General features: G+C 37.0%; 1 protein-coding gene across 2 annotated transcripts in view; it reads left to right on the forward strand.

Moving 5' to 3' along the window:
* Positions 1-6,049: 6,049 nt before the first annotated feature.
* Positions 6,050-17,524, forward strand: part of pacs1b (phosphofurin acidic cluster sorting protein 1b) — a 74,702-nt gene continuing 63,227 nt past the window's right edge. For both annotated transcript variants that reach the window (XM_077227535.1, XM_077227536.1), the window contains exon 1: positions 6,050-6,433. In XM_077227535.1, the coding sequence (XP_077083650.1) occupies positions 6,285-6,433 (149 nt within the window). In that variant the 5' untranslated portion in view covers positions 6,050-6,284. The remainder of the gene's footprint in view (positions 6,434-17,524) is intronic.

Here is a 17,524-nt window from a genome sequence, read left to right on the forward strand (position 1 = left end):
TTATGGAAGGCCATTTCTGCCACACAATAAAAAAAGGGTGGGGGGTGCTTTGGTGTAATTATATTTGGTAAAAAAAAAAAAAATCATAATCATTGACAACATATAAGCTTGAAAAGCTAACTCAGTTATAGCATAAGTCAAAATTATTATTAATCATAACGGACTTTTTTGTATTATAATTTAAACTTTTTATCTCGGTTTAAAAATGGTCAGTTATAACCATAATTTTGGTATGGCATGGTTGACGATCTCATAGTTTCAACATATCGTAATTATGACTTAGTTTTTCAGTTATGACATTTTATGTCATGGTTGACTCATAATTTTAATTCAATTTATTGAGATCATGACTAAAGTAAAAATTATGAGAAGTCGATCATGACAAATTCTGAATTTCAACTTTTTATGTCAGAATTTCGACTTGTCACTTATGATTTGGTGTCAATGTCATTTTAGTATTTCATAATTTTTACTTATTTCATGATTGATTATCAATTTTTTTTACTTTTTGACATGTTTTGATTTGTTTATTATGACCTTATCTCATAATTTCAACTTTTTATTATAAATATGACTTAGTAACTTAATTTTGGTTATGTAATGGTTGACTTTTTATTTTATTATTTACATTTTTTATCATTACAACTTAATTTCTCAATTTTTACTTCTAATGTCATGGTTGACTTTTTATCAAAAATTTTCACTCTTTGTCATATTTAGACTTGTGTTTTTTATGAAAATTAAATAATTTCAGCTTTGTATAATGATTATGAATTAGTATCTCAATTTTGACTTTTTATGTCATGGTTGACTTTCTCATCATTTTGACTCGTGACTTTTATGAGATCATGACAAGACTCAAATCAAAATAATAGGATAAAAAATCAATCATGAGATAAAAAGTCATAATTATGTGAAATGTCAACTTTTTATGTCAGAATTTCGACTTACGTCAAATATGATAATTCCAATTTCATCTTAGTATCTCATAATTTTGACGACTTCTGTCATGGTTGACTTTCTACCTCAGAACTCAACTTTTAATCATAATTACAACTTAGTATCTCAATTTTGACATTTTATGTCATGGTTGACTTTTTAGGTCATAATTTTGACTTTTTATTATGTAATAATTATGATTTACCAATGCACACTTATTTTTCTTATGGCAGAAATGGGCTTCCGTGCATTGGAAATAAAATCTACACAGACTAACTTTTCATATTTTTAAACGTTAAAGAGCAGGATTGCATGACTAAATTGTGATGCAAACCAGTAAATGGAGTGTTTTTAAAGGCAGCTTGTAATGACTCAACTAATTAGTGGTTGATTTGAATATCCACAGGCGTGGGTTCTTACCTTCCGTTTCATTTGTACAACAACATCGAGAACATGACGAAAGCTGGAGGCACACACACACACACACACACACACACACACACACACACACACACACACACACACACACACACAGGAGAACCCAACAGTGTCATACATTGGTCAGCATCAGCCGGGTCGTGTTTCTAACCATCACACACACACACACACACACACACACACACACACACACACACACACACAGGGGTTAATGAGTCCGATAAATATAGATGTGCTTTCATCACCAGCCTCTGTGTGGGTTTCCCAACGCCTACTTACTGGACAAACAATATCCCGTTTGCCTGGAACTGTGTGCCTAAACTATTTCAAATGTGAGAATAGCTTTTTATAGTTTTTAGTAAGTGATTTCTGAGAAACACTGTTGATATTTGAAATCAACACAAACACACCCCTCCGTTCATTGCTCCGCCCCTAAAATGCACAAAAACACAATGCAGAGTGGATATATCTTTATCATTGCTGAAGCAAATCAAAATAAAGCGAAGATGACGAACGAACAACAAAAAAGAACAAAAAATGAACACAGTACACATTCACCAGCAGCTCCAGACAAACAATGCCACTCAAACTGTCGTTTTACTATAACTAACATTTCAACAACAGCATCTTGGTTCTGAGACACGGCAAAACAAATATTAGTCGTGTATGAAGTATCGGCATTCGTTTTCAGGCCTTCCCGCTTCAGTCTCTCCAGTGCTGGAAAGCTTTTCTAATATTAACGCGGGTCCTAAAGCTCTTGCCTGATCATAACCCTTCTTTTCCCATTGATATTCCTCTGAGCTTTTCTCTTTGTAATGTCTCTCAGCCATCTCTCTTTCTACAGTCTTTCTTCAAATCTCCCTCTTGCTCGCTCTCTCTCTCCTCCCGAGCATGAGTGGACACGCCCCCTCCTGCTGATTGGCTCTCTCTCCTCCCTCATCATGAGTGGACACGCCCCCTCCTGCTGATTGACTCTCTCTCCTCCCTCATCATGAGTGGACACGCCCCCTCCTGCTGATTGGCTCTCTCTCCTCCCTCATCATGAGTGGACACGCCCCCTCCTGCTTATTGGCTCTCTCTCCTCCCTCATCATGAGTGGACACGCCCCCTCCTGCTGATTGGCTCTCTCTCCTCCCTCATCATGAGTGGACACGCCCCCTCCTGCTGATTGACTCTCTCTCCTCCCTCATCATGAGTGGACACGCCCCCTCCTGCTGATTGGCTGTCTCTCCTCCCTCATCATGAGTGGACACGCCCCCTCCTGCTGATTGGCTCTCTCCTCCCTCATCATGAGTGGACACGCCCCCTCCTGCTGATTGGCTCTCTCTCCTCCCCCATCATGAGTGGACACGCCCCCTCCTGCTGATTGTCTCTCTCTCCTCCCCCATCATGAGTGGACACGCCCCCTCCCACTGATTGGCTCTCTCTCCTCCCCCATCATGAGTGGACACGCCCCCTCCCACTGATTGGCTCTCTCTCCTCCCCCATCATTAGTGGACACGCCCCCTACTGCTGATTGGCTCTCCCTCTCTCTTTCTCCTCCCCCATCATGAGTGGACACGCCCCCTACTGCTGACTGACTCTCTCTCTCTCTCCCTCCTCCCCCATCATGAGTGGACACGCCCCCTACTGCTGATTGGCTCTCTCTCTCTCCCTCATCCCCCATCATGAGTGGACACGCCCCTATTGCTGATCTGCTACAGGAGTGTTGTGCTGATTGGTCCGATCCACTTTCAACAGCATTTTTCAGAAATTGCTTACTGCAATTTTAACAGTAAAGGTTCTTTATTGGCATTTATAGCTCCATATAGAACCTTTCACAGCCATGGAAAAGAAGTTTTGTGTGAGAAAAGGATTATTTATAATGTTCTAAACACTGAGAAATTTTTTTTTTTTAAGAACTGTTCACTGAAAGGTTCTTTAGGGAACCAAAAATAGTTCTTCTATCATGGCATCGGTGTGAAAAAAAAAAAAAAACGTTTGGAACCTTTTTTTTAATGGTGTATCTACTTATTTCCAGCACATCCGAATCACTTAATCTCAGCGGTGGCTTGTTATGACACATGGGCCGTTTCTAAATGACCTTCTCGACCCATTCCTCTCTGTCCTGATGAGGTGGATGTGTGTATTAGGACAGGAGAGGATCAGTGTCATATCTATAATCTAGGCTCATTATAATGTCGCTGACACATGATCGCATGACCAACAAAGTGCAACCTCAGATAAAAGGTTGTTTAACCTCAAAAGTTGGTTGCGATGGGTTGTGTGTTTAATCAAATGCATTCAAATTGCGGACACTGATATGGGGTGACATTAATATATTGCATTATGACTAATTCAGTGTCCCATTAAATGCCTTTAATACTGTTCATAACCAAGCCATTTAGAGATTTGTCTGACAGAGATGCACATGATACAATTCAACATATTTTATTATTTAATTAAATAATCCATTAAATAATTTAATATTTTTTAAATAATGAGATGTACGGAAAATTGTTTCATTTAATTTAACGGTTATTTCACAATATTTACTAAGACCCGCAAAAATATCGAAATATATCATTTAAAATATATCAAAATATTCAATGACAGTGTTGTTGTGCTTGAGATAGATATAAAGGAAACGTTTCAAAATGCCATAGTATTGGACAGTTTTAATGAGGATATATATCTAATATCACATGTATATATCTAATACAAATTCATCAGACATTAAATAATACTTAAACACGTCCAACAAAAGCAGCCGTGAAGTCATGAAGATGAGCTCTAAACACTCCGGTTGTCCTGAGAAACTCAAATTTGACCCACATTGAAAACCGTCAATTATTCATGAATTCTTACGGTTCAGTGGGTCTAAGGGTCCGTTTACATTCACACCCTTTTCAACTAAAAACTTAAAACTTTTATGCGTGCTGGCATTTCATTTACAAAAACACTGTTTTGGGGGCCTGAAAACACAAACTTCAAATTATCGTCTCAGTGTAAACTACAAAAAAGGGAATTTGTGAAACGGTGACGTAATGCACATGTGCATTACATGTTCAATCCATAGTGTGTTTCTTTACAAAGTGACATCGCCATCTACTGGCCTGGCAGCAGAATACAGCGTTTTAGTTGTTTTCGCGGATCTGTTTGAATGGAGATCAATTTGACAATGTTGTCGTCTGTACTCAAAAAATGCAAAGTAAAAACTTTTCCGTTTTTTTTAGCACATCATTGTCATGTAAATGTGTTTTATCTGCTCCAAAAGAGTGTTATGATCGAGAGAAAATAATGGTGACACAACAATGATGTACTAGAAACTTAAAAGATTTTCATTTTTCATGTTGCCGACAACATTGTCAAAATGATCCTCGTTCAAATGGATCAGTGAAAATGACTAAAAACACTGTATTCTGCTGCCAGGACAGTAGTTGGCGATGTCACTATGAAAAGAAACATTACACGCATAGATTTACACGTAATACACACAGGCATGACGTCACCGTTTTCACAGATTCACGTTTTTGATGTTTACATGGCGATGATAACGGTATCGTTTTCAAAGACTTGCTTTCAAAAAAGTTTGAGTTTTCAGGCCCCCAAAACATTGTTGTTGTGTAAATAAATGGCCAAAATGCATAAAAAGTTTTACGTCTTTAGTCGAAAACGGTGTTGTGTAAACGGCCCCTTAATGGAATATTGATGGAGCAACACAATTGGAGATAAAAGTTGAATATCAATCACTCTTGGCATTTTATATTTCACTTAAAACAATGCATTTGTTATTTGTCAATGAATGGTGAACTTCTTACAGCTACGATTTAATTCATGTTTAATTAATAAATAAATCTCCACTGTCTGATACGGAACAGCACATAGTCATCACAATAAATAAACCCCCTCCCTCCACTTACAGGAAACCATTTCCTGAGGAACCACAAGTGTTTCGAAAAGTGCTGTTGTGGTTTTTGCTGTCAGTGTTTTAAGAGAAAATTGCATCACGAATTAATGGCCTTGTATCCTTTTAATCACAAGTCGTTTGGGATAAAGTGTCTGCTAAATGTATAAATGTCGATGTAAAATAAATTATCCACATTGTGGCTATGTTGTAGGGCCTACACTGTAGGCTAACAGGCTAAAAAAATATTTTTTAAAGCTGTGAATACAAATATTATTGGAGTATGCTATAATTTAAAAGAAAATGCTACTTCAAAATGCAGTGTTTAATTGAAAGTGTAATTTTTAGTGTAGGGAATAGTTTGCATGAGGAGATATGAGACTATTTAAATATTGTTTCATCAAATTTACACAATCAACAAACAAGCAAAAGGCCAAAATTGAAAGGCCATCACTTTAAATATGGGTTAAATTTGAGCTGTATAAGAGAACCACAAACTGAACAGATTTTAAAAAATAGGCCTAGTTGCTACTATATTCTGCATATTCGAGAAGCGGGAAAAATCGATTTGAATTGTTCTATATGAGTACCTAATCTAAATATTCCCTTGTGGACAAATATAATATAAGACAACAACAGTTTTGCACGATGAAAACCCCGAAATGTATCGAAAACTCTCTCTCTCTCTCTCTCTCTCTCTCTCTCTCTCTCTCTCTCTCTCTCTCTCTCTCTCTCTCTCTCTCTCTCTCTCAGTGGTTGGTTGTGAGGGCTCGTCTTTCACTAGAGGCGTTGCTCTTCGGCAGTGGCGCTTCTCTGCGAGGCAAAAAGAAATTTCCGCTTCCTGCACCGATAAACAACTAACGCAACTCGAGAAACACTGGCCGCGAGTTTGACGGCGAACTGCGGATCCGGTATACAACCGAGCCTCGGTGTTCGTGGAGCAGAAGAGGATCAACCCTCCGACGATAGCCGCTTTATTCGGGTTTTCTTTCATTGTTTTCAAACATAAGGTTCCTCCAGTATGTCGGATCGGGGAGGGCTCCCGAGGACTGGAGGAGTACCGTCTCCGCAGCCCTCCAAGCCGATGGCGATCACCTCCAATCGGCCGGTGCACATGAACCTGTACGCCACCTGGGAAGTGGACCGGTCGTCCCCGAGCTGCGTGCCGAGGTAAGGCGCCTCTAGACCGGGGAGGGAAGCAGCGATGCACCGCCGGATAATGCGTGAGGTTAAGGGCTTTTTCTTGACGCTTATCCGCAAACCTGCGATAGTGGATATAACTAGATGTAATTAATTAGTCAAATTAGGGTGGACAGTTTTCAACACGATCTGTGTGTCGCGGTTTGCAGCGAAAGCGATATGAAGAATGAACGGTGGCTCAATCTGAACACGACAGTGCGGTAAAGACAACCAGAGCAACTTCTGCTCAACAAAGAAATGTTCCGACATGCAGGGTTCATGTCTGGTCTTCAGCCTGTCAGTGATCTGGATTATTTGTCTGGAATGCTGCATGCTTTGTTTCCCAACCTGCTGTTCAGGAAAATATTGGAGTAGTCTAATATTAATAGACCGATATTGCTTTTTTTTAAATGACCCGTATTGATGCAGTTATTGTTAAGGTCAGCGTTATTATTGTTCTTATCATTTTAATGTTTTTAACATATTATTTCCCCAAATTATGCCATTTATCAGTAGACCCAATATTGATCAAATGAGAACAGATTAGCCTAAGTTTAAAGTTAATATCGGGAAAAGATTTCTTCCCATTTAATCTGAGTTTTTCAATGTATGCATTGTATTCCATCCAGGGAATCGTCTAAAATATATGTTTGGAATGTTTATTAGTGTAACATATCCTAGAAACGCTAGGGTTCTATTGTATAGAGTCATGCATTGTATTCTGAAATGGGAATGGAATTGGATTGGGATTCTGCATTGGTAACTGTAGAGCTTGATTTGTTTTATTTCAACCTGATGTTCTGGAAAATATTGGAGTAAAGGAGAGCGATTAACTGATATTGTTTTTTTTTTATTAGTAGTAGTAATAATAAATCATTATTATTTCACAATTAATGCTATTTTGTTTGTAGATCCAATATTAAACAACTGAGAACCGATTAAGTTGATTGTGAATATTGGGAAAAATATCTCTCCCCACTTAAATGGAGGAATGCTATTTTATCCTATTCATGCATTGTGCTCCAACCTGGGAAGTGGGAATAGTCTGAAATGTACGTTTGGACAGCTGCATTGTTAGGAATATATTGATGCGATAGATCCTATAAATGCTGCTTCAGTTTGTGCAAGGATTCATATGGAAATAGTCTTGTGTATATGGGATGCTGCCATGGTAACTGTTGAGCTTCATGCTTTGAATTCCAACCTGGTGGTCTGGACTATGTTGCAGTCATGTGGTGATCCTAATGTGTAGAGATTCAGATTTCAGGCATTGTGTTCTAAATTGGGAATGGTATGGAACTGGTTTGGGATGCTGCCATGGTAACTAGAGCTTCAAGCTTAGTGTTCCAGCCTGGCACCAGAGCAGCTCATATATGATCAGATGAACATGTATGTGATCATCTTCAAAACAACTGTCCTTCTGAAATCCAATACTCCCTGTTGTTTTGTCCTGGAGTTAATATACGGATACAGACAACACATGCACGTGAAATGGCTGCCCATTGAAGCTAATTGGTTTATTTGTATTAAATGCGTATTGATGGAGCAATTGGGATAGATCTGGGTTACACAGCGTGCACTTGTTTTGCATGGCGTCACGCTGCTGTTATTGACAGGAAACTCTAAAAATACATGGAAATATTGATCGACTTGTTGATGTTTTGTGTTTGGCCGGAGCGGTGACTGTATTCAAAATGTAATCCATTAGGAAAAGAGCGTAGCGCTCTTCTTTCCAGTACTATCATCTTGCTCGCAACTGCTATTAAATATTAATGCAATCTTGTTTTATGTCTACTTCAGGTGGACAATAGCCCTGTAATTCACCCCAGCTACTTAATTAGAGCTAAAGATGGCACGGTGGGCGGCACAGGGCACCCGTGTGGCGCGGGTCTGATTTCTGACTGTGGCTTTGTTGTACATGTTTGTGAGTTTCACATCTCTGTGTGAAACTGTGAATACGAATGGGAATTGATGAGCATTAAAGGGTAACTAAACACTAAAACAACTTTTTTTACTTAATGATCTTTTAGAATGGAGCTTCATAAATGCTGTTCATTGATTCCAGTAAATTTTTTGACATTTGGGTTTAAAGTGTTTTAATTCTACAATATATGGTATAAAAACATCTTAGTGCTGCCCTCTTCAGGTTGAATGGTGGCTACTGCAGTTGTATTTTCCAATTGGATGTTTGCGGTGGTTTGTGACGCAGCGGTTGTTGGTGACGTAGGCAGGTTCCATACAAAGAGATGCATCTGAGGTGCACGCCCCCCTCCGCTGGGGTCTGCTCACTTTTCCAGCATTTTTCAAATATTGCCAGTGGGTGGAGTCAGGCTCTGACCAGGGGTTTAGTTACCCTTTAAAGGGATAGTTCAGCTAAAAATGAAAATTATGTCATCATTTATACACCCTCAAGTTGATCCAAACCTGTATGAGTTGCTTCTGTTGAACACAAAGGAAGATATTTTGAAGAATGTTGGTCGCATTGGCTTTCATAGTATTTCTTCCATACTATGGAAGTCAATGGGGACCAACTGTTTGAGTTCCAAATCAACAGATTTGGAACAACTTGAGGGTGAATAAATGATGACACAATTGATTTTTGGGTGAACTATCCCTTTAACAGCACAGTAACATTTCTTGGTTCAGAGTGGACATAATGATACTAATGACTGTCAGTTCAGTAAATATCCAAGTCAAGAACCGCTCTGGGCTGCGTTTCCCAAAAGCATCGTAAGACTGAGTAAATCATGGCGACCACTGGCACTAATGGGCTCTACTTTTGGAAAGACGGATACAAATCAGTAATTCAAGATTCTGTTTACTCCTGGTGTTAAGATGTGTTTTGGTCGATCGGATCACATGTAGACGAGGGAGACACATTTCCGTTTACACCTGGTGTTTTAATCCGTCTCTTCTGTCCACTTTCATCCACTTCTGTCCTGATTTCCTCAAGGTGAGGGGAAGGTAAATGTATGGGCTTTTTCAGATCTTTCAATCTAATGGACAAAAATAAGCTTGTGCAATTTACATATGAACTTTCGTTTCTGCTCTGACAGACGCAAGATCAGCCGAAAACTGTGAGTGTGTGTTAGAAATCAGGAGTGATGAGAGAACGTTGTGTTTGGTACGTTTTTCATCCTCAAACCAAACTTGGTTCTTCAGTCGACAGAGTTTAAACCCCGTCTGTCTAGAGCTCTTCTCATAATGTTTCTCATTAGTTCAGTAGACGGAGAGAAGACGCTCTTTTGAGGCTGTTTGAACACATTCGATCTCATGAGTGTTTCCATACGAAACCAATCTGGTCGAATGTGTGTTCAACTTCCTCTGGAAGTGGTGGAAAGTGGACGAGCTCAAAGTGTTTTAGACCAGTTTACAGCTGTGTTTAGTGTCGTCCACATGTGATCCGATCCACCAAATGCATCTTAATACCAGGAGTATACCAGGCACAAGAGTTCAAGTCTTTTTGACCGAGTCATTTAAAAGAACCTACTCACAAGATTAATTAAAAAATGATGGTTCTAGTTGTCATCCTTTGCGTAAATGGGCCTTAAGAACCGTTCTCGATTCCCAATCCTGTGTTTGGCAGTAGCAAATGAGCTGTCATCTGTATCTGCGTGTCAAGCGTTTTGTTGTCGCAGGTCTGTCATTTGTCTGATTTTTGTTAAGATAAAATCCCTGCTTGCAAAAACCCCTGAGTGTCTTTTGGCAGCTGAATCATTGATCGGTACCAAAGGCCAGCAGGAAAACAGATTGCCACCTCATTCAACACAAACAACAACAACAACACATTACACTGAGCCTCAGTATGCCATTATATTCACACTTCTGTCATACACTTCCCCAGAAAACCTAGGATCTAACCAAATGTTCAGTAATGAAGTAGATTAGTCTTTGAAAACACACATCGATCGACCTCAAACATTGACGTCATTGACACCAAAACGCCATTGGTTCTCAGATCTGACTGAACGTGACTAGTCATTTCTGAGTTCTAGACAGGAACGTGGGCTTGGTGAGAGAAAGCTAGAGCTTCAGTGGTTTTAATTTCAGTGTGTTCCTCATCCTCACACAAAGCTATCAAATGACTTTATTTGATAGTGCACAAGCCGTTTGGATCATTTTTTTCTGGTTGTTTTTTGTCTTTTGTTGCAGATTTACAGATGTAAACACTATGAAAAGAGCTACGTGAAGATCTTTAAAGAGGCTATATTGTGCCCTTTTTCAAAGTTGATGTTGTTTTTGGGCTCTATCAGAATAAAATTTCATGCTTGTATGTTCAAAAACACATTTTTTCTCCATATTCTCCATTGTTGCAGCTCCTCTCTTCCCAGTCTGTCAGTAACGCTCTGGGGTGTTTTTATGTTTTTACCGAAAGCATCGTTAGCCAACTATAGTCGCTAGTTCTGTCGTTATCAGAAGTTCAGCGAGTCTGTGTTTCCCGAAACAATCGTTCCAACGAACATTCGCAGAAAGCATCGCAAAGTTGTGTGTTTGGAACGACGGATCATGAGCTGTGGTTAGAAGCAGAGTTTCTTGTTTGCATGTCATGTGGACCTAATACATCATTATTTTGAGCCAAATAAGCAAGCTGACATTCGGTACAATCTATATCTTTTATTTAGAATACTTATAAATGTCGTTTACGTCTTTTAGTTTGTCAAGAGATTTAAAGCATCATTCTTGAAGAGTGTGCATGTGTGTACGTGCTCTAGTGTGTAGGAATGAGCCTATGATTGAATCTGGAAATAATGCAAAATAACTCGGAAAAATGAGAATTAGTCCTCAGATCTCCATAATTTATAGCAAAACATTGAGCATTAACTTGATCTTAAAAAGATTTATTAAAAGTAGTTATTACTACTATCACCTGTGTGACATCATTAACTAACACGGTTGAATGACCAATTTGTGACCATATGGTTTCGGGAAACAGTCGGGACTAGCTAGTTGATTTCTTCAACGATGCATCGTACTATGGCAGTGAAGCGGCGAGTTACGACATTGTACAGGAAACGCAGCCCTGTTTAGTTCCTGTCTCTATGAAGCCCTTCCTTCTGAAAAGCACACTGTGCTCTGATTGGTCAACCGCTTCGAGTGTGTTGGGGGAATGCCACGCCCCTTACCATAACCGCCAGTTTCAGCATACTACTAACTAACTCAACCAGGCCCCACCCCTTTATTTAGCATATTCGTTGGGCGTGAATTATTTCAATGAGGAATATTTTGTTCCTGGAAGAAAACACATGACTACAATTAAGGCTTTGTAGACCTTTTTGTATGCTCAAACAGCAACAAACATACTAAAAGCCAACTATTCCTTAAATTTGAGAACATTTGTGGTGATTTGAGTTGTATTTCCAGTATTTAGATTGCGTTTGGCACAGACTCTGGTTACTTCCTGTTCATCTGCATCTGTTTCCTTCTGAAGGCTGACGTTGTCACATCCTTTTGTATGCGCTGCCACCGATTCCTGGAGTCACGCTTTGTTCACATGATTTGATTGCTGAGCACAAAAAGAGAACAAATGAAGCCGACAGACTGAGAGACAAGGATGGAGGGAGATGCAGAGAGATTTCACACTGGAAATGTGAGTTAGGGAGCGAGGGAGTGAAGGGGGGATGATGGGACGAGGGTGGAAAGGTAATTGTTTCTGCCGCAAGATTCTGTGAGAGAAAAACGAAACTGTGGCACCCAATCAATATGGATAGGCCGCCTCTCCCAACCGAGATCAGTCTGAAATTGAATTCACCTTGAGATCCACAAGAACGATCAAAGAAATGGAGGCTATGCCTGAAATCAGCTCTGAAAGTCATTGACACAAAGAGGATTGCTTTAAGTCAATATGAAATCAAAACAAAAATGAAAAATATAACAATATATCTGTTCAATTTATTTTAAAAAATCCCTTTTATTCTGAACTCTGCTCCCTTCTGGTACAGAACGCAGATTTTTAATGATCTGCTTGATCCAGTTTCACAACAACATTTAAAATGATATAATCAGTAAGTTATGACAACATATGTTTTTGCATTGCTTAAACTCATCAAAATAAGTTAAGCAATCTTCTTTATGTTATACAAGATTCAACTCATGCTTGAGTCAGTTTAATGTGATTTAAGTTGAAATGACTTAAACATCTAAGTTGATCGTACTTAAAAATTTAAGGCAGCGTCATTTTTTTACAGTGTATAATTCTATTATTTGATGTAAAATTTATTTATTATTCTTATTAATTAATTGGCTGTGCATTACAGGTATTTATTTATTTGTATTAATTTGTTAATTGATTTTATTTTCATTGTTTATTATTCTGCTTTGCATTACGCCATACAACACCCCTTAATTGTTTTAATATTATTAATATTTTGAATGAACTTGTATTTTTATATTTTCAGTTTTAATTTTACGTTATAGTTATTTGATGTGTTTTTGTCATTTTTATTAGTATTTGTTTATATTTATATTTAGCTAATTTATTTTAATTGAATGTTTTTCAGTACTTCGATTGAAAACTTATTTTATTTCAGTTAATTGCCAAGGCAACATTTCTATTTTTAATTTTTATTATTAGACAAAATATAAATACATGAAAAGTTTAACCTTAAAAAAACCTATTTAAAAATGTTTTAAAATTTTATTTCAAATTAACAAAAAATATTTTTCATTTTTAACTTTTAACCGTTTGAACACTAACCGCACCGAGGCTCATTGCTTGTTCAGTAAGGCATGTGTGAACTAGTGCTAATTGTTATTACACTCACGACTTGTCTTTGCAAGATCTTTCTTTCACTGGAAGTGTTGGGGAATTTTCGACAGTTGCATTATGGGTAATCTTTTCTCGGGAACGGAGATGAGAGATGCCTGACATTCCTCTCCATCCTTTAGATTGGGAAATTCTCATGGCTCTGCTGTTTTTCTGTTATTGTCCCTGCAGGACCTCATCCCATCCTCACAGAGATGATTAAGATTGACTTCCCATTTTGTCTTTCTTTCTTTCTTTCTTTCTTTCTTTCTTTCCCTCGCTCAGGTCGAGGATTATTCTCTCTTTCTCAGAGTCAGCCAGATAGTCACGCTCTTCAAAATAAAGACTCGCTGTGTCCGTGAAGCCGTGCACTTAGATGCTTTTATACATTTAAAATATATGGTATGAGATTTAATTCATTTAAGCAGTTTTGTCTACAGCTGTGATTAATTATACACTGATTAGCCTAAACTTTATGAGCTAATATGCTGGTGGTCCTCCAGGGACACTATTATCATGAAGAGCTGTGAATCATTTTTATCATAATTAATGTTAAATCCAACTTTTATTTTGGTGGGCTGTATTGTAGACCTTTGAGTTTTTGCGTTTGTATTTGATGATGTAGTTGTAAATATATTATTTTCACCTTCAATTTAATGGATCATGTGATCTTTTATGCTGAAATATGTTCTGATCATGTTTCCTGCCACACACACACACACACACACACACACACACAATGAAACCATACACTCTGCCACTGCAGAACTGAAACAATGCCGGTTTGTTTTGTTGATGACATGTATTAACTGATGAATCCATGCATGAGTGAAACCACAGCACTGACCCACTGGAACGCTGAGATACTGACACGTTTATCAGTGTGTGTGTGTGTGTGTGTGTGTGTGTCAGTGTCACAACAGACCTGTCAGTGGTCATGTGACTCAACCGCAAGACTACTGACTGCTGGGATCCTGAAGGTTTAACACTTTTACCGCGCGCCGTTCACTTCATTTGTAAGTGTGTGTTTCTGCACGACACATGTTTGCGATGATGATGATGGTTGGAAGTGTTTTCTCCGACTGCATTACAGTCAAACCATCAAAATATAACCTGAGGTACTGAATCAACAGCAGTGTTCTGATGCTACACACACACACACACACACACACACACACACACACACACACACACACACACACACACACACACACACACACACACACACTCGTGTGACATTAGGCCAGAGACACACTGACCCACTGACACAGAGACGGCAATCGCATGATTTCAGTCATTCATAACATAAAGATATGACTGATGATGATGATATCAGACTCAAGGACAGGACTGTCAGATATTGTTCATATTCTCATTCAGTTTTCTCTTGAGTAATATTGTTCTGATTTATAATATGTTTGATCAGTGCAGTGTTTTCCATCGGTGTGGCTCAGTAAAACATGATAGAACATCTAATAGACATCTCAAGTTTTAATGACTGGAATTTGATGATTCTGGTACTAATTTTGATTAAAATTATGTGGTATTTTAGCATTATTTATATACTATGATATTATTTATTAATATTTTGGGTTAGTGTTATTTTTATATACTGTGTAAAATATAGTGTTATTATAATATAGCATAACATTATAATAATTGTAATAGTATTTTATGTTAGTGTTATATTAGCTTATCAGTTTTCATTTACAATTTATTTTAAGTTTTAGTAATGTTATGTGCTTTTGTCATTTTCCTTAGTTTTTGTTTAGTATATTTCTATGTAGTTTTGACTGATTTATTTTTTGATCATTTACACTTTTAGTGAATTTATAATGATTTAAACTTTTTCCATTTTAAAGTTTTTCATGTAATATTTATATCACATTGTATTTTATTAACAAAAATAACTTTTAATAGCTTTAGTTAACAATATCAACATTGGATTCCAAATGGAAGAATAACCATATTATAATTCAAACATTGTTTTATAAGAAAATAATGCCTAATAGTATAACAGTTTGGTCATTCTCAAACGCTATGAAAAAAAAAAAAACATAATGACAAATAAGCAAATATTTGTCATGATAATAAATATCATATGAGAAAGAATATTCCTAATGTGTGAGGATCTCAGTCCTGTGTAGACAATGGATGTGTTTTTAAAAAATATTAAAACAAATGAAATTCAGATTCCAAATGGACAAATAACTGAAAAAAACAGTGTATTTCCTGTCAGATGAGTCACAGACAGAGCTTGGCTTGAGATTACGTCCATCATCATCATCATCATCATCATCATCATCATAATAAGGCCTGGACGTCTGTCAGCTCCAGTGATGATGTCATCATTACTCCGATTAAATTTCAGTCTCTCTGATTAGAAGACGGTAGAATAATAAGGTCGTGTGTGTGTGTGTGTGTGTGTGTGTGTGTGTAATCGGCGTGTTGGTGTCGTTCTCCACGCCCTTTTTTCACCCAGCTGCGGTTGCACTTGAGCATCACTGTGTGTTTGTGTGACAGCAGAGACACACTCTTCACCGCTGAACTTCAATATACCAATATATCAGTTACAGTTAAGGCATATCGGCGTAATTTTCCATATTGTGCCAATGTTTACATGTATCGACCGATTCCGATCCCTAATATTGTGCATCCCTGGTTCTGAGTCAAGTATGTGGTTGCTAGGCTGTTTCTAGGTGGTCAGAACAGCCCATTTTCCAGTCTAAAGACTATATTCCTTTTAGTCATTGGGTATTTCACTCATTTTATTGTCCACCAAGTGAAATATTGCTCATTATGAACAGTCGTAATAATGGAGAAACATTCACTCTCCTTCATTGCATTTCCATCTCATCTCCAAATGAGATTAACGGTCTTTACATCATTAGCTAATCGTGTGTGTGTGTGTGTGTGTGTGTGTGTGTGTGTGTTTCACAGCTGGTGAGAGTTTATTCATCTCTTTAAACTGATCAGTGTTTAACTTGTTGCTTACTTAACAGGATGGACAAAATGATTAATTCATAAACCTCTATTATACACTCGCCGGCGGTTTCAAGGTTATAATTGAATCAATATTTGCCCCAAGGACCATTTACAAATAGTCATGAGCATACATAATATGTCCAATAATATCAAGATCATTTAAAATGTACTTTTAATTTATTTATAATAGCTTTTTATATTGATAAAAAGTAGCTTTTTGGCCATACATCTGGAAAGACACGTTTTACAGTATACTATTATAGTATTTATTTATGAATATTTTTAATTAGCTTTTATTTTTTTTATGTTCACGTTTCATTTTTAATTTTAGTTTGTTTTAGCAATTTAATTATTTGCTTTTGTCATTTTAGTTTTCTTTATATATTTTTTTCCATATAAATTATTTTCATATTTAATTTTTATTTTTCTATTTATAATGTATTATTATTTCAGTTCTATTAATTTAAGTACTTAAAATTAAACTCGCATATTTTAGTTAGTTAAATTTAAAAATTTTTCTTCAAGGTAAAGTTTTTCATCAAAAATATATATTTTTTAATTTAATAAAAAAAAAAAAAGTTTTTCTATAGTTTTAGTTATCATTCCTTTAACCTCAAAATCATTTGATTTAACATCATCAACACCTTTAAAGACCACATCTATAGACACACACACCAGTGTGTGGGGTTTCAGAGCATCACAGAGTGTTTTGAGTTCAGTGAAAATGAAAGCTGCGCGAGTGTTTGATGGATGTCTCGGTTGTTTTGAGAGTGTGTTCAGCATGCGGGACGTCCCGCTGTGTGTGGGACTTCCATGACGTACACGTGTCTCTTATCTGCCCGGAACAGAAAGGTCACAGAGTCCTGTCATCATCTCTGAAGATTACGCCAATGCTTTCGTTTTCTTTCAAAAAGTGAACCGTTTACAACCAGACAACAAAATGGCCAGCGTTATATGTTTGATAATCTGAAGGATGAATCTAACAATGAAATTGCGTTTTTCACCATAAAATAGCCAGTTGGAAAAATACTTTTTAATATTTTGATTTTGAAGTGTGCTATGGATTATTTTTTTTTATTTTTTTTACTATAAATTTAACTGTATACATTTTTCATAGCCTAGTTCAGTAACACTAATATTTATTTTTACAATTTCCTTTTGACATTATTGTCATGACAATCAAGCTCAATTACTGTTATTTGTTACAAAGCGTTGACTGTCACAGTCAAACAAATTTAATTAAACAAATTAAATTAATTGCAACAAATACTATCATGAAGTATACTTGAAGTTATACTTTACAAATATACTTAGAAATGTGTGTATATATATATATATATATATATATATATATA

The sequence above is a fragment of the Siphateles boraxobius genome, unplaced genomic scaffold (genome assembly GCF_051911475.1).
Source record: "Siphateles boraxobius isolate OS27281-9 unplaced genomic scaffold, OSU_SipBor_1 130, whole genome shotgun sequence".
NCBI lineage: Eukaryota > Metazoa > Chordata > Actinopteri > Cypriniformes > Leuciscidae > Siphateles > Siphateles boraxobius.